Source organism: Meles meles, chromosome 7, assembly GCF_922984935.1.
Source record: "Meles meles chromosome 7, mMelMel3.1 paternal haplotype, whole genome shotgun sequence".
Lineage (NCBI taxonomy): Eukaryota > Metazoa > Chordata > Mammalia > Carnivora > Mustelidae > Meles > Meles meles.
The window spans coordinates 3,425,394-3,447,946 of NC_060072.1; the positions used below are offsets into that span (position 1 = coordinate 3,425,394).

The 22,553-nt window shown below is 64.0% G+C and overlaps 1 protein-coding gene across 3 annotated transcripts; it reads right to left on the minus strand.

Annotated features, from left to right (window-relative positions):
• Positions 1–132: 132 nt before the first annotated feature.
• On the minus strand, positions 133–17,272 carry LOC123947357. Of its 3 annotated transcripts, XM_046013527.1 has the most exons (5): positions 17,017–17,272; positions 12,290–12,370; positions 10,007–10,074; positions 499–552; positions 133–406 (listed from the first exon to the last, which is right to left on the minus strand). In XM_046013527.1, the coding sequence occupies exons 1-5, from the start codon at positions 17,104–17,106 to the stop codon at positions 355–357; spliced, it is 345 nt and encodes a 114-aa protein (XP_045869483.1). In that variant the 5' UTR covers positions 17,107–17,272; the 3' UTR covers positions 133–354. The 3 variants fall into 3 exon arrangements, 2 of the variants coding, with proteins under 2 accessions (XP_045869483.1, XP_045869484.1); XM_046013528.1 differs by lacking the exons at positions 133–406; positions 499–552 and adding an exon at positions 2,691–3,589; XR_006819745.1 differs by lacking the exons at positions 10,007–10,074; positions 12,290–12,370; positions 17,017–17,272 and having other exon boundaries at positions 499–2,696.
• Positions 17,273–22,553: the final 5,281 nt, after the last annotated feature.

The window sequence follows — 22,553 nt, forward strand, 5'->3', positions numbered from 1 at the left end:
GAAGAGACACACACCCTGATCCACCCCGGCCGGGGCCGCAAGCACCCCCACCCACCGCCGCAAGCACCCCCACCCACCGCCGCAAGCACCCCCACCCACCGCCTCCAGCCCGGCCTGGAGAAGCACGCGAGACCGGGTTTCCTTTTTTTGCCCTTTGTTCCTGTTCCTGCTAGACTCACCGCACAGCACCTCGGGGGGATGCCAGGTGGCCTGGGTGCGTTGGCGCTGCACGCACCGGCTGGCTCGCGGCCAGGCAGAGAGAAGGGGCTAACCTCCAGGATTAGGGCCTCGAGACAAGGTGAGGCCGAAGGGAGCAGAGGCACCGGGTGGTGAGCCCCCGAGACAGACGAGTCCTCACGGGGCCGAGCGGGGACGGGGCTGAACGGTCCTCTTCCGTCCAGACTCTCTGCAATAGACCATGGCACAGGGCCAGCCATAGGGGGGCCCTGCAAGGTACAGCCCGCCCGGACCCAGAGGCCTGTCCTAACATGCACTCACTGCGAGAAAGGCCGGCCACAGACAGAAGCTCCCAGATCGGCACCGTTTCTTGACCTGTGCAGGATTTAGGAAGAAAGTAACAAGTGTCAGGTTTGGGGGAGACGCAGCCAAGCCAGACTTGGGGCAGCTGCTCTGGGCCTCCTCCCCTCAGGGACGCACCCGCCAGCCCACAGCTACCCAATTCCAGACCCGGCCTCTGGCCGCGGGATGCACTCCCTCCAAGGGCCAGGAGAGGGGCCTCTGTGACCGCCCTGAGCTGGACAATTCTGGGTCAAAGACGACAGACCCAGGCCTTGTCTCTGAATGGTCATGGTTACTGATGCTTCCGGGCTGGGCAGTGAGTGCTACGCCAAGGTCACGAGAACACCACGAGAACACGTCAACAGCCTAGAGTTGGTGGGACCCAGGAGAGAGGAGCTGAGGTCCCCGCTTTACAGAGGAGGCTCCAGCCAGGCTGAGGCTCCCGCCCCATGGCGAGGGCTGGGGTTCTCCGGAGATCAGAAATCCCCAGGAAAGGGCTCCCACAACCCGCCCCGAGGCCTTCGCCAGGGCTTGCTGGAGGTCGTCCCACCCCACCTGGCTGTGGCCACTGCGGCTGGATGAGCAGCTGGGACTGGCATGAGGAAGGAGAGCCGGCCACACGTGTCCACCAAGGAAAGGACACAGATAGGAGGCCAGCCCACGGCCGGACCGCTGCCCACCTGGAGGGCCAGAAGCCCGAGGTGTTGCGCCAGGAGCCAGACCCGCCCCCAGCCCGCACCTCTGCTTCTTCCCACCGAGTCCCTGCCCAGCCCCGGCTCCCCTACACCGGCCTCCTGGAGCAGAAAAACAGCCAGGGCAGCCGCCTCTGCCTCTCCCCGGCCCATCTGTCTTTGTCCTTTGCCAGGGGTGTCTGCCCACGGTTGTGCTAGCTGCGTGCCCACGAGGGCCCTCTGCTGTCCGTGTGGGCCTCTCTGGGGGCCCCCCAGGGGAATCCCAGCTCTGCCCCAGCTCCGGGGCCCGCCGTCCTCTCAGGGGCCCCAGGCCTCCTGTCTGGAAGAGCCTGGCCCGCGGCAGGTGGCGTGGCGGTGGGGAGCGGTGCCCGGCGGCCCCGGCAGCATTCCTCCCTCCCGTGGGCCCAGGGCGGTTCGCTGCAGACACGAAGTCTGCTTGCAGTGTGTCTAGGTGACCGGGAAGCAAGCATCGTGACCCCCAGTGGGGTCCCCACTCTGGCTTTGCCCCTACCAACAGGGGCTCACACAAAACGCCTTTATTTTCTTTAAGCCAAGAACCCAGGTTTTTGGGTTGGGGGTCGGGATCTACATTTCTGGGTCTGTGACCCATTTGTGGAGACACTTCTGAGCTGATGGGGCAGAGGCCCCAGGTTGGTGTGTCTGAGATGGAAGGGAAGACTTGCTGGGCCTCCCTGCCCCACAGTTCCAGGGGTCACCATGGGCCTCGGCCCGGGGGTACGGCAGGATCCCCGAGACAGAGCAGAGGGACCCTTCCCACTTGACCCAGATGAGGCCTGGCAGCAGGGCACAGGGGATGCACCCTGAAAGGGGCTCCCTGAGCTGGGCTGCCAGGGGGACTGAGCAATCGGGGGTCACCCCACCAGCTACCAGCTGCCAGCACCAGCCCGCCCGGTCCCATGGCGTCTGCCTGCGGGCAGGGTGCTGGGCAGTGCCGGGTGGGAGGGGCCAGGCCAGCCAGGGACAGGTGTGTGGGCGGCCTTCGTGGGCAGGTGGCCCTTTCAGGACTGGGCGGATGTCTGGAGCGAGTGAGGCAGACAGACGGTGTCACCCCGCAGTCACCTCAGGCTTGGCTCGGGGCCACAGAGAGCCGGGAACCCCCCCACGGCCGCCCCCCCGCCCTGCTGCCCCGATTAGGTTTCTCCCCATAAAGCGCCCAGTGTTTCTGCTCGGCAAGCCGTGCCAACAGTAGAGTCTGGGAAGAAGACGTGGGGGTGGCGTCCGGGGGCCCTGGCGGGGGTGGGGCTCCTTACAGCCACGGCCCGTCGAGTTAAGGACATGGCAGTCTGATTGACCTGGGCCGGGGGCCGTGTACCCACCAGGGGCCTGGCATGGCCGGGAAGTAGGGCAGCCAGCCAGACCATTTCTGGAGCACCAACACTCAGCAATCCAGACAAATACTGCGAAGTAAAATTCTTAAAAATGAAGGTAAAAATGTCCATGACATAAAAACATTCCACCTACAGACAGAACAGACCGGGTTACTGACTTCTTTTGCCTCGGGCTCCAGCGGCCCAGGGAGGACATGGACCAGGGGACTCACCAGCCCAACAGCACGGCCTGGGGACGGAACAGCAAAACTGGACCTAGAACCCAAGTTCCCTACGCTCGGCTCTTCCCACAGCCCCACGTCCCTCTGGGCGGTACAAGCCACTCCCAGCCAGGAGCCCCAGCCCCCCTCCTGTCTCCGGGCTCCAGTGATCCTCTCGTCCGCACCCTCCCTGTCCAGCTGCCCTACCCCTCATCATGGGCACTTGAAAGCCTGGGTCCTGCTCTAGCTCCCTGCCCTCCTGTGCCCAGAGACCTCCAAGCTGGCACGGTGTAGGCGGCAGGGCCAGAGCAGAGGCTGAATGGCAATGTCACAGACGCGGGCGCTGGGAGGTCCCACAAAAGTGACACTTGGCCACCCTTGGGAAGCCAGGGCGCAGGGGCTGGCCGGGGAGGTTGGCGGGCTCTGCAGACACCCCTGCAGCCACGGGGGGCACGGGCATGCGGAAGGGGAGACAGCTGGCTCTGAGGTCCCCCGGTCCTGGTTCTGACTCCTGCTCTGGCTCCCAGCAGGGATGAGCCTTGGGCAAGTCAGCAGCCCTGGCCTCGGGGCAAGGATGCCGGGCGGTTCGGAACAAGGTCAGTGGGCCTCTGTGCCCAGGGAGAGGGTGTCAGCGGGGAGAGCGGTGCTTCACCCCTGCAGGGTTTGCTTGGACTCCAAAGGGAGAAGCACAGATGTGGGGCTCTGTGCTCCCGTGGGTGTGTCTGCGCGGTGCTCCTCAGTGGCCAACAGCGTCCACCTCAAAGGTACGCGTGTATCTGCAACGTTCTCGGTTCAAGCTACAGTCTGGGTCACATGGCGAGGAGCAGGGCTAAGAGAGGGGACCGGATGCACACCTATCATTAAAAACGCCCAGCACGAAAGCCCGCCCCGCAGCAGCCCTGGCTGGCCCGGTCCCCTCCAAGACGGTCGTTCTGCCGTGGGACTCTTTTCCCCAAGAGGTGCTGGGTCTGGCCTGGCGCGTGGCCACCGTCCTGTCCCACAGGATTTCCCCAGAGGGAGCCAGGGCATGAGTAAACCTCACTTCACGGTGACGGAATGTTCTCTCTGGGAACTGCAAGGAGAGAATGTCTGGGAAGGGCCTGGAGCAGCGGCCAGCAACCCTCCTAGCCTGAAGGGCTTGGCAGGGCCACAGGTGTCTGGGGAAGGCCTCAGCAGCTCCCTACCCTGTTCCACACACTCTCCCCCGGGTGTCTGTCTCTCGACAGTGCGGGACTGACCCTCAGCTGTGCCGAGAACACAGATCGGGCCGTGCCCCCAGGTCTGCCCGGCACGACTCCACGCTGCCTGGCCTGAGAGACGGCCGCAGGCCTTGAACAGGCACACTCCTCAGACGCCACTCCCGGCTTCTGCACCAGGACTTTCCTCGGACGCGCCTCGAGGAGGTCCACTGCCCTCTGAGGACCACATCGCGGGGCCCCGCCGGCCGGTGTGGAGGGCCGGCGTGCTGGCCGTTCCCAGAAGCAGGCTGCCGGGGCCGACGGGGCACGGTGGCCCACAGCGAATGACCCGGCGCTGGCTCCCGAGACAACGGCATCTCCTCTATGTGGTCCCTGTGGCCAAGAGTCCCGGCGTGCCGGGCAGCCTGCTGCTTGCATGAGCGTGTCCCCCCCGTTGCCATGCTACCTGCACCCAGCTGGGCACGGTCAGAGCAGCAAGCCTGCTCACACTGTGCGCAGAACAAGAGCAGGAGGCCCAGATGGAGGCCCCCGGCGCCCCGTGGCTCCCAGCTCTGCGACGGTGCTCTTCGGGGTAGCCTTGGCCTAGGGGATGTGGGTCCTACAGGGGACGGGACCATGCAGGGCAGTGGGCCGGGCTGGAATGGGCCCACCCCCGCTTCGTGCAATGAAGAACCTTAGCTGGCTCAGGCCCCGGGGGAAGCCCAGCTCCGAGCGGCACAAGCCTACCTCCTCCAGGAAGTCCCCTGTCCCTGCTTCCTGAGGACGGGCAGGACCTGCGCCCAGACCGGAAACCTGACCGACCACCAGGGAGCCCGGAGGCTCCTCGGGCAGGTGAGGGTGCAGGCGGGCAAGCGGAGGGCTGAGTGCGCCGCTCCTGTCCCCCACGCGGCCTAGAAGAGACCCGGCCCCGTAGCAGCGAGTCCGGGCAGCCCACCCCCACCCGCTCAGGCGAGCGTCATTTCTAGAACCGTCCGTGCCGGCCCCGGGGCTGCCAAGGCCTCCCTCCAGGAGCATGGCTTTAATTACAGCTCTTCTGGGCTCTGCTTCGCGGCATCTCCGTCTGCTCGTCAGGGAAGGCTGGGGGGCGGCGAGGGGGCCGGCCGGGCCGGGTGAAGGGCCGGGGTTCCCGGACGGCCTTGCCAAGACGTGCGCCGGTGCCAAGCCCAGGGCAGCCGTGGCCAAGGCCGGGCTGGGGCGGGGGCTGCTGCTGGGCTCCGTCCAGGCCACTCAGGGCAGTGGGCAGACAGTGGTCTCCCTCCCTCCTCCCCGGCCGGGCCGCCTGCCCGCCGGCCTCACACACAAAATGGCGGAGGGCTGCGGCGGCCATTTTGTGCAGCCCCAGGAAGACCAAGGCAGCCGGCAGCCAGGGGCAGGAAGGAGGAATGTCCACTCTGGAAGTGCGGCCGCTTGGCTGCGCGGAGGCCCGGGAGGGCCCGGCCGGGGGGTGGAGGACAGGCGGTGCCCTCTCTGCAACCTTCCGCCTGCCCGGAGCCCCGGTCACCCTGAGCCGCCAGAGGCGCCCTCACCCCTCCCAGGGGCTCTGGGTGGTCTCGGGGACGAGCCCTTGCCCGGGGCGGCGGCACGGATGCCCTCCCACCTTACAGAGGAGGCTGTGCAGCGTGACGCAGGGATGTGGAGAGGCAGGGGTGGACACAGGCGCCTCCCAGGCCTGGCCTCCTTCTGGATGAAAATCCTGCTCTGCCCCAGACCCTCCAAGGGTGGTCTTTGCTTGCCCTGACGCGGGGTAGCCTCTGACCAGACGGCCCGAGGCCTACCCTGCATTCCAGGGACATCCCAACGCATCCCACCCTGGGTCCAGGCGGGCAGCCTCATCCCGCCCGCGGCCGGTGGGCACAGGGACAGCTGGCAGGACCGGCCGTGCCAGGGCAGCGCCGGGGTCACCAGCGAGACCAGCTCCGGGCTGGCCGCGACCCCCTTCCCGAGCTCCCACAGCACCTGCCTGACAGCGCCGCATCTCATACCTCAAAGCTCCTGTCCTGTGTCTGTCTGGGGATAGCCCACCCCCTGTTCGGGGCCCTCTCGGGACACAAGGAGCTACCCCAGCGGACACGTGCCGGACCGGGAGCCTCCCGGGAGCCCAGCCTGCCAGGCAGCAGGTGCACATCAAGAGCCCGTCTCTCTGACTCTGTCCGTGGTCTCCTGATCTTTATCAGACCTCACTCAGAACCCCAGATGTACAGCAGGGACAAGCAGGACTGCTCTGGGGGCTACGGGGCCAGCCCCAGGCCCCTTCTTCCCCGCTGGCACAGAGTGAACACCTGAGACCAGCAGACTGAGGCCCAGGGGGTCGCCAAGCCCTGGCTCCGGCTGAGGCCAGCATGGGGCCCTCAAAGGGCATCGGGTCCAGGGAGATGTGACTCACACAGCGGGAGGCAGAGCCTGCGTCGTCCTGTTTTCTGATGGGGACAGGCTGATCCAGAGCTAGGGGCCAGGCCTGTGTCAAGACGGAGGCAAGTGGAATTGGGAGGGAGGCCCCACGCCTGTCCCATGGAGGGGTGCCGCCGTAGCGACCGTGGTGTGAAGGGCAGGCGCCATGGTCCTCGTCGCGTGTGGGACTGCAGTTGTCCAAGTGTGAACACGGTGCTGTCCTCAAGGAGGACACGGAGGGCCTCTCCCGGGAGCGCCGGTTCAAATCCGTCTGCCCAATGTTGCTGCCCGTGTGTGTGCCACTTCCCGGACGCGTTCTCCCCGTCGGAAACGGTGCAAACACCCCATAGTGACCGCACGCCAGGCACCAGACCGAGCCCGTCGCAGCAAGTGCCCCCGTCCATCCCCATTATGGCCTGATCCGCAGAGGAGGAACGAGCACAGAGAGGCTAAGTTACTTCCCCACACTCACACAGCCAAGACGGACGTCCTCCCCCACGTCTCCATTTCCGGCACCCGGTCACACTGCTGCTAAGGAGGACCAGGGCCCGCTGCACTAGGTGACCTCAGGCAGCCCCACATCTGAGACATTCACTTTCTCTCCTTCCAGGTGACCGCGGGGTGTTCGGGCTCCCCAGTCCTCTGAGGCTGGCCAGGCTCGGTGCGTGCCGTGCTCTTGGGGAAGAGCTGCTCAAACCCAGGCAAGCTGGGGCCAGGAGCTCGGGGCTGCTGCGCGGAGTGGGAGCCTGTGTGTTCCCCCCCAGAGCTGGCTCGCTGGTCTGCCAGCTCCATTAACTCTGGGGAACAAGGCCTCCAAGCAGGGAGCTGTCTGAGGCCAAGCGTCCCACCGAGCCCCGGCCTGTGAGCACAGACGGCAGCCCTGGGCCCTCCCAGCCGCCCTGGGTCCCCGAGCCGCTTGCTTTCACTCCAGTGGGAAGAACCGTCTAGCCCACCCTGGGCCCCAGGGCATGGAGGGCCTGAGCTGGAGGCCCCGTCCCCAGCCTCCTGCCTGCCCTCCAGGGAGGCTGCCCCTTCATACCCCGCGGCCTGACGCCTCAGCACGGCCACACGCTCCCGGAACCCAGAAGTGTTGCTGGGGGGCTGGCGGGGTTAGGGTTAACCTCCCCGAGGCTCTGCCCTCCCAAGGGGCACCCACCCAGCAGGGCTGTCCGCAACAGGGACAGCTCCTGTGGGAGGGACGTCCGGCTCGGGGTCTGGCACAGTGACAGAACCCGCATCGGGAGTGGCTTTGTCCCATGCAGCTCCCAGAGCCCGCTCTCACGGGAACCCGTCCTCCGTTTGCTGTCACCTCTCTCCTCACGGTCCCAGGTTAGTCACCCCCTAGCCAGAGCGCCGCTCGGAACCGAGAGGTGAGCACGGGGTGAAGCCCCTCGTTCTGCCTTCTGTCAATATTTTCACTGGGACCAGAAGATCAAATGTGAGGTCTTTGTAAGGCCTTAATTTCCACCTGGGTAAATAAAGGCTATCTGGACATCGAGCATCAGAATAAATTTCGGCCCCTCCTGGACTGCGGGCACCAGACACGGGTCAGCCTGGGGGCAGGCAGATGTGGCTCGTCAGTGTGGCTCTGCTGTGGGGCGTCAGGCCTGTGCGCGCGCACTTCGGAAGAACAGGGCAGCCCATCCGTCTGTCCACAGGAACCCAGGGTTCCTTCAGGGAACGAGCCACCACCAGGTGCCGAGCAGCGGAGCGTGGCTCCTGCCTGTACTGGGCGTGGGGGAGGGGCTCAGCGCAGGGGAAGGGACCAGGGACAAGAGGGAGCTTCCGGTGCCCAGACTTCTCCCCGTCCTGGGCCAGGTCTGGGCAGACTTCAAGAAGAACAATATGGAGTCCGTTCAAAAGCAAATCCCACCAGCCGAGTCACCGTCTCCCGAAAACCTTGGCACCTCCCAGCCCAGCATCCTGAAAGGCAGCTGTCGTCCCACTGACCCTCTACGGCCACAGGTGGGGCCAGAGTTGAGCTCTTCCCAGTCCCCAGCCTCTGCTTCTGGCCGACAGGACGGAGATGATGAGCCGCGACCGGCGCCGGCCGTGCTGGGGCTGCAGGAGCCCGTGCGCATGGGGCGGGGCGGGGGCCTCCCATCTGGCCCTGAGCGTGACCTCGCCCCTGCAGTGACTGGGCTCTGCGGTCATCCTGGGAATTACCCAGGCTCAGGAGGAGCCCAGAATAAGCACCTACTGCATGCACTAGCCTGCATGTACTCCGTCCACGGCACACTGCGGGAAACACGGTCCTGACCTGGGGTCCCCACTCTCCGAGGCCTGTCCTTCTCCACCCGGGCCACTCTCCACGTGTCCTGGGTCAGCTGCTGCTCTTGGGCCCCATCGCCCTTCTGGCCTCCCAGGTGGCTGGTCCTGCCTACACCCATGTTCCTGGGGACCCACCTCTGCAGCCCCTTGCACGTGTCCACCAGGGCATGGGGACCCAGGACCCAGGTGCACGTTCTGGTGCCCGAGCTGGCAAGGGGAACGTACCTCTGGGGCGTGGGCTTCCCGGGGACCCCGGAGGCTACGACGGCTGCCCATGGGACACCAGGGGATTTCACAGGGGATGCCCAGGAAAGCGTCTGGACTAGACAGCCTTGGGCAGAGCCCAGCAGGCCCTGGAGACATCTGGGACCGCTGCACCCTTAGGCCCTGTTTCCCCAGTGAGCCCCCCCCACCCAGTAAACCTTCTCGTCGCTCTACTCTGTGTCCTCTCTCTACCCGTGCCCTGCCCACTTCCTCTCTGTCTCTACCCTGTTCGTCCCCTTCCTCCACGTCCCCCTTTCCCTCTGTCCCATGTCCTCTGGGGGCCTCCCCCTCTCCCCACTCATGTTCCCCCCACCCCCGCCACAGGCACCGGCTGGCGTGCATTCTGCGTGCAGACACAAAAGCCCTGGGGGGTGGCATCTGCAGAGTCTTGTGGGCAAGCTGGACCTGTAAACACACGGGGCCCAGATGGCAGAGGGGTCCTGCGCCCAGACGCAACAGCCTGGGGTCCTCTCCACATGGACTTGGGAGGCAGGCCTGCCCCTGACCATGGCAACGGTGGGGGAGGGGCCGTCTGGCCCACATGGCCCCATGGGCTCCCCAGGAGGCTCAACTCAGTCAGGGGGGCCCCTATGGCCTGCCCTGTGGGCCAGCTCTCAGATGAGGCCACAAGGTGGCTGGGCTAGGGAGCGGCCGGCCGAGGACCTTCTCACCTGCTGAGCCCGAGCGCTGCCTGCTCCGCAGACATTTCAGACCATCCCCAGCAGCTGGCCCAAGCCCTCCCACCACGGACCCCCAGACAGATGGCTCCTGGCAGAAGCGGCTTCACTCAGAACTTCTGTGCAGAAGGGAGCCCGAAAGTTGGGCCTGAGTCCAGCTCTCTGGGGCAAGAGACCCGAGCAAGCCCCCGACTCCTGGCAGACCTTGGTCCCTTGACTACAGAAGGAGGCCGGCAGCAGGTCAGGGCTGAGGCCGGAGCTGACCCAGCTGAACAGGCCTGGCTGTGCGATCCTCCACGAGCCGTGTGTGTGTGTGTGTGTGTGTGTACATGCACACACGTGTGTTACGTCTGTGTGTGTGTCCCACTTCCAACGTGCCCAGCCCAGGGTGGTACCTGGGGGGAAGGAGCGAGCCCTGACTCTCAAGGTTCAAAATGCGGCACCGACCTGAGAGGCAGAGTCATCGGAGTTTCGGGGACACGGGCAGAACGAGGCGGCAGGAAGAGGCGTGGGTCCTGGAAGGAGAGAGATGCCACGTCAGTCTCGGGAAGGAGAGCCCAGGCCCTGCCCTGTGTCAGTACCGGCCCGCGCTGCCCTGACAGCCTGGGAGGCCGCCTCCAGGACCCCAAGGGCCATGGAGCCGCTGCATCCGTGAGACTTGTGTCCCGAACCCTGGGAATGGCACGCATTCGCAGTGGCACCACCGGGTTTTCCGGAGGCAGCCATCTCCCAGGGCAGCAGCCAGTGACAGGTGCAGACACACAGCGTGCGGACCCGGGGTCAGAGCGACACGTGTTCAAGATCAGCCTCAGCAAGGCCTGCCTCTCCCTCCCCCGAGGTGGTCAGGGGAGAATCAGGCGCAGTGTGGGAGGGGCTCAGGATGAGAGGAGAATGGCCCGGAGGAGCGTGGGGGAGCACGCCTCCCTCCACCCTGGCCCAGGGCTTCGGGGCATCCTGCTGGCACGAGGCAGCTCTCTTGACATCCCCATTGCAGACGCTGTGCCCTGAACACCACTTCCTGCAAAGGACAGCTTTTCCTCTTTGCTTTGGCTGCTGGGAAGCTCAGAGCTGAATTTACAGGTCATTACCAGCAACCAGAGACTTCTATGCCACGTGGCTTCTTTTAGGCCTACCTTTGCCTCTCCTTTTGTCCTAATTTCCTCTATTTTTATCTTTCTGCATTATCCATGTTGCTCTAAGCTTTAATACAGATATATGTATTTTTTATCTACGTTTATTTATACAGCAGCACTTCAATATGGAACACCTTAGTTCCCTCTCTGCCCAAGTGATCAGTGGGGGCTATGTGTCTGATTCCAAGTCAGACACCGCCTCCCCAACCTCTTGGCCAGAAGAGGCTCCCTCCTCTGCTCTGACTGGGACTGGGGAGTGGGCTGCGCAGGAAGAGGTCTGGATGCCCCATTTGCAAATGAGAAACAGAATCCCACAGAGAAGTCTTGCCTTTCCCCAGGCCACACAGCAGTGCAAGCCAGGTAGGTCTGGGACCCAGGTTTGATCTGGACCCCGTGGCTTAGTCCCCTGCCATGGTGTGGCCACGCCCACAAGCCCTCAGGGCTGGCAGTGGCTGCCCCCAGGCCGACCCTGGGTATGGAGATGCTGCCCCGGGACACGGATGGAGAGCCTCGGGGTTGGGAATACAACCAGGCCAGACCTCTGGCAGGCCCCCCCATAGCACTTGCTGTGGGCAGGGAGGCTCCCTGTCCTACAGTCATGCAAACAGACGCATGACCACCACACAGAGCCGCTCGGATCTTGGGTTCGGGATGGAGACCCCTCCCCGCTTGGCTGCCTCCCCAGGGCTGTGAAACTAACCCATGGCCACAGCAGGCCTGGGTTCCTGGGGGTGCGGAGACCCTCCTGGTTCCTGGGTTCCTGGGGGTGCGGAGACCCTCCTGGCTGCCTCAGAGAGGCCGCTGACAAGGCCCCCGGCGGCCCCAGTCCCCACTCTGCCTTGATCTGTCCCACCTCACGTATTAACACCAGCACATAAACCCCGACCGACAGATGTAGGGAACTGGACGCCACTGAGCTCCGGTGAGGGGAGAAGCCAGGAGAGCGCCGGGGTAGCCCTGACACCCGTCTGGCCTTCAGTGAGGCGTAAACCACTGAGCCTCTCGGGAGCCCAGTGTGTGCCAACCTGTGTCCCATCCCCCCCGCCTGTCACGGAAGCCACGCGTGCTCTGGGATCCACCGTGCGTCCCCAACCCTCCCCCAGGAGCGGCTCGTGCCCCAGCCTTCTAGGCGAGGAGACTGGGGCCCTGGCAGAGTGTGTCCTCCCGCGTCCAGGAGGACGGCTTGCGGCTGGGGTGCTGGGCGTGCCCATCACTTGGCACCACGCAGGCAGCCATGGCTCGGAGCTCGCTCAGGACAGTCTCTGTGCCAACAACTCAGCCCTCCTAGCCGGCCCTGATTCCACCGGCTTCGAGGAGGCCAATCAGGGTCTTCAGGCCGAGCACTCAGGGCGAGGCAAAGGCACACGGCAGGCCAAGGAATCCTTTGCTCTGCCCTCACTGCTCGTCCCGGAGTGGGACCTCGGGCACCTGCCAGGGGCCAGAACGAACCCCTCAGGAAGGGTGGGCCTGGCTGCAGGCCGGGCCCGAGGGGCTGGAGCTGGGCTCTTCTGAAAGACGGGCTCACGGTCCCTCCCTGGCCAGGCCGCCCACCTCCCGGGTTGCCTCCCTGCCCTGGCCCAGGGCCAACACCATCTACCTGGCCTCTGTGGTCCTGGAGTGTCTCCCAAAAGCCACGATGGGTCCCGCCTCCTGGGGGCTCTCTGGGATGAGTCACCTTCTGAAAGACACGAGGTGACCAAAGAATCAGCCGGGCAGGTCTGGTGGCACATGGCCCCGAGAAGGGGAGGGGGCTCGGTGTGACCCTCCCCGCCTCTGTTTCACCCGGCACCACCACCGGCACAGGGGCCCAGCTCACGGAGGCAAGGCGCCGATGTGCCCAGCGGTTTGGACAGCAAGGGAAGCCTCATCCGCCCTCCTGACTCCCAGCCCTGGTCTGGAATCCCCCCACCAAACCAAACCCCAGCCACTGGCTTCCTTGGGGCTCAGCCCGGTCCGCGGGGTTCCCACCCGAGTCAGAGTCTCCCCAGCTCTGGTTGGAGGCCGCGGGTCTGGTACCGCGCATCTCCCCCAAGGCTGGCAGCTCTGCGTCCGAGACCAGCTCCCCTGCGGCTGGGTACACCCCGGCCCAGCACAGAGCCCAGCACCCAAGAGGCCCCCAGGATGGCAGGGAAGCGCCCCTCACGCTGCCCGGCTCTTGCAACGATGTCTGTATCTGGGCTCAGAATGCGTAGACCTGACTCTGGGCCAGACTGAGCGAGCGGGAACACAAGGCCCCAGGGTGCCCTCAGAGCACCTGGCTCAGGGTGAGCCAGAGGCCAGGCTCTTGAACTTGCCCGCCTCCAGGACCCTCCCCCCAACCGGGTCTAGGTTCCCCCAAAGCAGGGCTGGCTCTGCCTGTGAGGACGGAAAGGCAGACCCAAACCCAGCCCAGCTCACCGCAGAGAGGGGCTGGGCTGGGCCTCAGCGGAACCCGCTCTGCCTCTGCCCCAGGCTGAGCGTGAGTGGGCGGCGGGGAGGAAGGCGGCATCTGGGCACTGGGCCCTGGGGTCTGTGTCCCTTCCACACCTTCCTCCGCCGCCCTCTGTGAGCACTTCCAACTTCCTGAACATGACCGCAGGAGCTGGGAGACTCCCACGCCCCCCCCCACCCAGGTGCGAGAATGCGGCTGCTCTGTCCCCCCAGGGGGACAAACTTCCCCAGACCCTGTCACCAAGCAGGTCCCACCCAGAGCAGGAGCCACTGAGGCCAAGAATGACCAGATGCCACTGGCTTGCAGCCCCTCCACCTCGGGCAGAGGCCCTTGCCAGGGGGGTCATGGGACTCATCAGGCCCTCAGAGGCTGCAGGGGACTGGCTCAGACGCCCACCCCGAAAGACTGGGTGGAACCCCAACACCAACCCTGAAGAGGGGGGCTTAGGGGACTTGTGAGCCCCATGCACTCTGCCTGCAAGTCACACAGCTCTGGGCTCTAATCCTGTTTCTTGCCTCCCATCATCGAGAGCCGCTCTTAGCCTCAGTTTCCCTAGCTGCAAGATGGGGCTTCTGGACCTGAGCACCTCACTGCCCTGTTTTATAGGAGAAGAGCACCCCTGAGAAGGGACTGCCCCAAGGCAGCACAGCCCTTGGTCACTGGCAGAGACACCCCATGTGTAATGACCCCAGGCCCGTCTGCCTGCGCCTGTAAGATGGGTGGGTCAGGAAGTGCCTCAAACCGGGGTGTCTCTAATGCCCTCACCTGGAGCTGATGGGACAGCGAGCCCAGCCTGGCTGGGCTCACAGAGGGCTGCTGCCAGGGACGGCACACCGTGGCGCCCAAAGGCCCAGCAGCCGAGCTCCCCTTTTCCCAAACGGCCCTATTCTATATGACTAGTTGACGGTAGCCGCAGAAATCAAGCTTCCAGGGAGCCGGAGGACGTGAAAACAAGGACAAGGCCGCCCTGGGCCTGCTCTAGACACAGGGGCTGTGGCAATTCCATCCTAAGAGGTGAGCAGAGTTCCAGGCGGGGCAGCAGGCTTGGTTCTGGGATGCCAGGGGCCCCTGCCCGCCTCGGGGTCACTCATGAGCTTGGGACCGCAAGTCCCAGAGACGACGAGGCAGGCTGAGGAAGTATGGGGGGCTGGCCAGATCCACGGTCTCGGCCTGGTGTGTGGCTTCAGGCACAAGGTCGCCCCTCCCGCCCTTCCCTCCAGTGACAGGGGGGAACTGTGGCAGGCGTTCCCGATGACCAAAGTACACATCCCAAGCCCAGGGCTGGCTCATGATGACGCCTACCATCGCTCCTCTTGCAGGCCCCGCACTGGGGCCCGTTCCCTCTCGGAGACTGTGCCCCACAGTGTGGTCACTTGGACGAAGGGTCAGCCCAGGTTGTCTTGACAACTTTCTCCCCCCATGCGGTTCCAGACTCTGGAAGGCTTTGGCACAATGAGGCTGGAGCTTAATCGTTCAGAACCAACCCTGGGACCCGGCAGGTTGTCTCAGAGTTCAATCCCTACCTTGCCCAGGCCCAAGAGTAGCCTGGTCTCTGGAACATTCCTGTGTCTATCTACAGGGCAGTCCAGGGCCCACGGAGGTCCCATTTCAGCTCTGGGCAAGCCGCTCCACATCTCTGGGCCTCAGGCTCCCAATCTGCTCTACAGGGACAGCAACGCCCACCTCCTCAGATTTACACGCAAGATCAGAGATGGTGCCTGCTGCACACCCAGGCCACAGGGGGCTCCCAGGACCACATGCCCACCGCTGCCCCCCTGGGCTGCTTTGAGGACGTGTGAGAACTCACTCTGGGCCTTTATCCTGGAGAATTCCTTCTCCACCTCTTACTTCACCAGGGACCAAGTCTCCAGGGCCTGGGGCCTGAGTGGACACTGTGGGGCAGGAGCTGGGAGCCCCCAGCAGGAACCCTGGTGTCGGCCAAGCTGCAGAGCCCGGAGCCATGGGAGCACGGGTCCCCAGAACGCGCAGCCTGACTGTCCATACTTTTCTTTGGCATTAAACTTGGCCTTCTCCAAGGTCACGTGTGGGATAAAGAGCCTAGGAATGGAGCGAGCCAGTTGCTGATAAATCACGTGCAGAGCTCACCCTCAGCTCTGGGTAGAAATGCCCCGCAGAGGACGGAGGCCTGACGCCAGGGTCGTGCCGTGTCGGAGACCCGAGACCGCAGGTACCCAAGACAGGTCGGGAGGCGTCAGGAGGAGGCTGTGAGCTGGTCCAGCCACATCCTCCAGCCAGAGGGCGGGAGGCCCAAGCCATGGGTGCCTCTCCGGGTCGGCTGCTTCACTGGGGTCCAGGCGGCTCTCCAGTAGGGACCGGGGAAGCTGGGCCTCGGGGAACGGGCAGCTACGGCGGCAGCCGGTGTGGAAGGGCACAGGCCAGCTCGAACCCCCAAGGACACAGCGGCCAGGGGCAGAGCCGCCAGCCCCAGGGAGGAGCCCAGGCAGCAGAGTCCAGCGGGCTGCAGACAATCTCCTGGGCTCTCCGAGCCCGCGTCTGGAATCTTCAGAAGCAGCCATCGCTGACATCATGAACGTGAAAGTGAACAACGTGGAACCCCACAGGCTCGGCCCGCACGTACCACACGCACTCTCGCCGGGCAGTGGCCGACGCCGCCCAGTTAGCAACTGGGGCCAGAAAATCCAGTCTCTGCCAGGGGCCCGTGCGTGTACCACCCACCCTGAGCTCTAGCAGGTCGAGGGGCGTCACAAGGACGTCCCTACCTCCAGCAGCAAAGGAACAGGCCCCAGCACCAGCCAGACAACAGGGGTCCTGGTCCCCACAAACAGACGTCACTTCCAGACATCAGACTCCAAACACTCGGGACGAGAACGGGACCCTTCAGGGGGCCCCGCCGCAAGGTAGCAGCATCGCCACCACCGTCGGCCTGCAGGGGCCTTGCCGCGCGCCTCACTCTCAGCGGCCCCCTCTGCCGCCTACGGCCACCTGCCGCGCCTTCTGCAAACGTCTCTCCTTTTGGGGGAGAGCGTGCTGCCGTGAGGATTTGGGTGGGTCGAGGTCACCCTGGCTGGGTGGTTAACTTTGTGATTTAAAGGAGTTTTGCCTTATTCAACAAGATCTGGACGACCGAGAAAAGGAGAGAAAGTCAGCCCACAGTTCTCCCTGCTGAGCCAGGCCCGAGGCAGACTCCGCACCCAGGAGGGGTCCCACGAACACCAAGGCGGGCGGCCACAGCCCTCTGTGGCACTGACTCCCACCGGCCGTGTCCGTGGAGCGGGCCATGCCACCCCCTGCCAGAGAGCTTTGCCACACCTGACGCAGACACCCCACCCAGGACAGTGGCTGGCCATGTTGTTTCTCACGTTTGGGGAGGCATGAGGACACACACCTCTGGCTTTATGCATAGATCTTTCCTCTTTCCCTGGGGAGACCCTGCCCAAAGCCCAGAAGCCCTTTCATGCACCCGAGGCCGCCACTCCAACTGGCCCCTGGGAACCTTCCAGAGACCCACCAAATGTCAGAGATGTTGGGGAAACGGAGGCTCAGAGCTGGGGAGGGACCGAGGCCCCTGCCCACTGCTCAGGCCCCATCTCCCCAAGGCAGACTTTTCAAGGGGCCTCAGTGGAAGCTGCCTCAGACCTGTCCCAGGCCCTCGGAAGGGTCTAGACGCCAATGGCCTCACGTGTCCCAGACCCGTGAAGATGAACAATGGGAAAGAAGAGGCGTGCGGTGGGTGCTATGGAGGGGCTCGGCAGCCCACTGCCAGGGAAGAGGAGGCCAGAGGGCCTTGGAGTTTGTGAGGACTTCCTGGAGGAGGAGGACCCCCATAAGCCCCAACACGGTGGCGGGGCCTTGCAGGAAATTCATGAATGGAAAATGTCTGACCTAAATTAACAGAATGTGCCACTACTCACCAGTGACATTGGATGGGCCAATAGAGTCCAGCTTTCATACCCACTGAGCAGAGGGGAAAAGGGCCCAGGGCCTTCTACGGCATCTCTCATCGCTGGTCGTCCCGACTGAACCCCCGCCCCAAAGCAGCAGCCACGGTTTTCCCGCGGCCCGGAGTTCCCTGGAGTCCTGTAGGCCGCAGGTGCTCAGGGCTCAGGCCTGTCCGTCGGAGGCTGCCACGCCGTCCCCGACAAGGGGGGTTCACAGTCCCCTCGGATTGGTCCTAAAAGAGAACGTATTGCTGGAGGTAAGAAGTTAAGACCTGTCCCCTTGTCTCTCAGAGCGCCGTGGCCGTGTGACACGGCCCAGCCGGGTGGCTCATGCCGCCACACGCCCTTTAGGGTTCACAGGGTACAGGGTTCACAGCCTTCCCTTCTTCTGTTTCAGCCTCAGGATCCTGTTTCATTCATTCACGAAACATTCCCCCAGAAGCCTGCCCTGGGCCAGGCTGGTGATTCTGGCTGGTCTTTCCGGAGATGCTCAGTCTTCCAGAGCAGACACTGTGAACTGGGCCGTGAACTGATCACGGGGCAGGTGGGGAGCAAGGAGGGCCTCCAGGAGGAGGCATTGCTTGGGCCGCCGTCTAGAGAAGTGGGAGGATGCCAGCATGGAGGGGGCTGACAAGCTACTGGGAGCCTCTCAAGTCTCGGGAAGGGGAGACTGACTTCCTCCTGGAGCTGGACGGGAGCCCCAGAGGGCGGAAGGCAGGGCATAAGGCTGCATGGTGATCACTGTCTCAGTGAGACACAGTCCGTGTGGCAGGGCGGGGAGCCGACGACGACCCTGCAGGTCAGCAGCCAGGGGCATCCCTAGGAATTACAGGGGGTGGGAGGGGACAGTTGTGGTCACAGCAGGGGAAATCTCCTAGTGCAGGCTGCCCACAGTCGGGCCCTAAAGGGCACATTGGCCAGGCAGCCCACCGCGGCCAGCCACGGCCTCTCTCGCACTCTGGCCAACGCGGCGAGCTGCGTCTCATGTCCCTGAAGAGCCCCGATCCCAAGTCAGAGAAACGCGCCTCCTTGCTTCAGCCCAAAGCCACGGCCCTGAGCGCCCCCTCCCACGGCACCAAGAATGAGCAGGGCCTCCACCCTAACCGTCCCCGTCCTAACGGGCCGACCCGTCTGGCTGAGGCTCCTCCGTCAAGCCAATGCGGGGGCCTCAGCCTCCCGGCTGGCAGCCCATCAGGGTTCCGTGAGGCCGCCCCAGACAGCAGACATCAGGGCCCAGAACACAGAGGGGCTCTGTCCCCGGGACACAAAGCAGAGCTTGGGTGCTGGGCAGCGCCCGCTGGCCTCACTGACTCCCCCACCAGCGGGTCTCTGGGGGCGCGGCGGTGGGGGGGGGCGCTGAGACGGGAGGGGCGGTGGAGACCAGAGGAGCCGGCCTGCCTGCCATAAATCACCACGCCAAGCTTTATAATTATCTGGGCACTTAAGCTCCTCTTTCCTCTCTTCCCCCTTTCCCTGGGGAAATTTCCTTCATTTCCTACATTATCCCGGTCTCCCCGCAAGTCTAAATCAGCCTAGGCCACGCCACGGCTGGCTCCCCCGAGCTGGCTCCCTCGGCCTACTTTCACTGGGGAGGGCGGGCTGGGCTGGAAGGCAGGAAGGTGCCCTCGTTCAAACCCAAGTTCCCTTCCTGCCCAGGGCAGAAAGCCGAAAATGCCACCACGCCCGTCCCTTGAGTGGTGGCGGCAAGCACGTCCCCGGTGTCTATCGGCTGCGGCCCCCACCTCCGGGGGATCGGTCGGGAGGTTTCCCCGGGGAGGCCGGCCTGAGGTTGAGTAGGATCCCAGAGGAAGAGGAAATGCCACTGCAGGTGGAAAAGCCACCTGGGCTTTCCAGCAGCCCTACAAAAAGCTTTCCCTGAGGCCAGGCTGGGCCAGCGTCAGCCGAGTCCGGGGCAATCTGGAAGGTGCGGCCGCCTCGTGTGTAGTGAGGATCCTGCGGGGGGGGGGCAGCTCCGACGCCACCATCATCTACCGTTTGTCCAGCCCGACCCCGAGTCTCATCTCATTCCCACGTGCCTGCAGGTCCGTGTTTCTCCCCATTTCACAGATGAGAACATTAAGGCCAGGAAGGAAAGCAATCTGCTCAGAGGCTTGCCGCTTCCGAGGTTCTGCTCCTTGCATGTCAGCTGGCAAGGGTCCCTGGAGGGCAGTGGCAGGGCCCAACAGAAGGCAGGTCGGGCAAGAGTCCTCAAAGGGTTCCCCGTCATCTCCAGTATAAGTCCCACCTCGAGAGGCAGAGGGGAAGGCAGCACCTGCGCCAGGGCGTCCGGCCGGGGCCAGGGGCTGCTGCCGTAGACCAGTCCTGGGCAAGCGTTTCAAAGCCAACAAGCGGCCAGGCTCTCCCAGGCCTCCCTCCCAGGGGGATGAGCCAGCCGGGTTTTTTTTTTAAATCTGGATCTCATTTTCTGCCCACATTTCTGACCTCCGGAAGCCTCTCGGGTAGTTTTCCAGAGCCCTCTGGATTCTGTCACGGGCACGTTTCATGCCTCTGCTCACCACATTCACAGCCAGGTCACCGGGCGGCCCCCCCTCCAGATGCCAGGTGGAGCCCGCGGGCACGGCTGCCCGGGCCTTCCCAAGCCCTGGGTCCACGGGCTCCAACTGGCTCTCCAACAGCCATTCTGGTCAAATTCCATGACTCCTTTCCTTTAAAAAAAAAAAAAAAAAATTCCCCTCTCTGAAAACAAACAAAAGTCCCAGAGAGAGATGGCTTTGCCTCAGCTGCATTTTCTGTGCTGTTCCGTCGTCCTGTTTGGCACGGCAAGCACCTGGAGAAGCCGTTCAACCCTCTCATTCTACAGATGGGTACACTGAGGCCCAGAAAGAGGAAGGGGCTACTGAAAGTCCCCCCCATAATTCTATGGCCCAGCCAGCATGGAGCCGGGGCGTCCCCGCAGCAGCTGCTTGTTCTGAGCAAGAAAGGACAGGGTCTGAGCCCATGGGGAAGCCCACAGAAGGGCAGTCATGGCCCGGGGTGCAACCTTGGGGCCTCACTCCACTCACATTAGGTCCCATGGCCTAACGCTAGTGCTCAGTACATGCGAAAGAAACCTCAGTTTGGGGGGGGTTGTGCCTTGAACTTCGGGGGCAGAGCTCAAGGAAAGCAGGCTGGCTCTAATGGAAACCAGTCAGCGGGCCAAGTGCAGCAGGAACCCCCCCACCAGCGGTTTCCATGGGGACGGAGCCGGGAGGTGGAGCTCTGGCGCGCCTGTGGCAGCAGATGTGGCCTGTGCAGGGCTGGCGTGGGGCGGCAGGAGGGGCGGCGCTGCGCCTGGCAGCAGGGCCCTGGGACGTGGCAGGCCCCGGGCCGAATGCAATAACGAGCCCGGGGCTGCGGGTCCACCACCTCCGGGAGGCTTCCTGGATTCCTCAGGCCGGCGCTGGGTACTCCTGGCTGACTTTCTGCTCCCCACCCAGCACCACCAGCCCTGGGGCCAGGCCTTCTTGAGGGCACCCCGTTCGCTAAGGGAGGTCCCCGGGCCTGGGAGTGGGGGACAGACACCAGTGCCTGTCACGGTTTTAGCCCTCTAGCAGAGGACCCAGTGCCCAACAAGGTCTGCTTGATCCAGTCACTGGATGGTGCTGTCCATCTCTTCCTGGACCCCAAGCCAGGGCCCACCCAGAGCAGGCTCCCCAGCCCCTCCGGAGGGTGCCCTCGAGAATCAGATGAGCTCTGAGCGATGCTGGGAGACACGAGGGCCAGAGAGGGGACCCTGTAGACACACAGGGCACGGTTTCTCCAACAGGACAGGCCCCGCTCACCTGCAGAGAGCTGCTTTCAAACGCATTTACCCTGACCTCTACATGGCACCCCAGCACCTCTGTCCTGCCCGGGCTGACGGATCCCCCCTCCAGCTGAGATCCTCGCCTCACAACAGAACTCACAGGTGCCGACGGCCCCGGACACCTGACCGGTCCACTCTGTCCACCTTGGCACAAAGTACGAATGTCTCCATGAGAAAGGGGTCCAGGCCCATCGGATACAACCAGCCTCCATGTGAAGAACCTGCCCAAACCCTGGGCTCATTCTCCGCAGCAAGTTCCCGGCACCACGGAAGGATATGAACTGGGCACAGAGCAGAAAGGGCCATTTTGAGAACATCAAAGGCTGCAAAATGGTCTTGCCCGTTCCAGGTTTTTACAGTGTCCCCCAGAGGCCATTATTCCCCGTGTTTGAGTGGTAAACCCTGTAGATCACCTGCCACGGGCCAGAACAGCGAGAGTGGGGATGACCCCCCCGGGCCACCCATTCCCACGGCCCACTGCCATACTGAACCGTCAGCCACCAGCCAGCACCCTGAGCCACACGGGCCTGAAGCCCTCATCCCAGCAGGGCACCAGGGGCTTTACGGGCCCAACCAGCAGGCCTCAGATGCTGAGATCACAGCAACCCAGCCAGAGACGGGTCCTTGGGACCCCAGAACCCGCATGACACGGCCCCTGCAGGGAAGCGAGGGAGGCCATCCTGGCTCTTCCTGGGGGCGGAAGAACTCCAGCCCAAAGGACCGTGCCTTCCTGGCACTGCATGTCTGGGGAGAACCCATCAAGGTCAGCATCCAGGACAGGTAAATGATAAAAAGGGGTCCAGTATCCAGCCGTTTCTACCCAGCATGGGGAAAGAGCAGGTCCTGCGGTCAGAGACCTGGTCTGGGTGCAGGCTCTGTTACTCACTCGCTATGTGACTCTGGGGACGCTCCTTGGCCTCTTAGAGCCTCGGTTCTCTCACACTGAAAACTGCTAACACCTTCCACGCAGGCAGGGCCCGTGGCCGTCCTGTCTGCACCATATCCCGGCACCCGGAGCAGCGCCAGCACACGGGGGCTCTGACGGGATGTCAGAAGGAAGCGGAACAGGTCACCTGCACTCTCAAATGGATGTTTAAAAAAAGGAGGGGGGCCACCTGGGCGGCTCACTCCGTGAAGCGTTTACCTTCACTCGGGTCATGATCCCGGGGTCCTGGGATCGAGCCTTGCATCAGGCTCCCTGCTTCTCCCTCTCCCTGCTGCTCCCCGCTTCTCCCTCTCCCTGCTGCTCCCCCTGCTTGTGTTCTGTCAGATAAGTAAATAAAATCTTAAAAATAAATAAATAAGTAGGATCGAAGTACCCAGCCCCGAGCCTGGCACATAGTAGGTCAACAAAGGACGGCTGCTCCAACCCCAAGGAACCAAGTCCTGTGTGTAACATCAGACAAGCGCTGACCCTCCCTTGGGGGAGCAAAGCACGGCCCCCAGTTCCCCGCTGGGCCGAGGCAGGGGTTTCCGCCTCTCTGTGTCCCTACACGGGTCCTGCCTGAGCCTGTCTTACTTACTCTTCCCCTGGCAAAGGTACACTCAGGGTAGCGGCCATACCCTTCCCCCGGGGTGTGCACTAAGGCTGTGGTAGCCTGCCACGCCGCCCGGCTCAGGAGTGCCCACCTGGAAGCCGCCTCCCAGAGCTGCCCCCCGCACTACCACATTGGCCAGGCTGCCCCTGGGCTGCCCGCGTGACCGC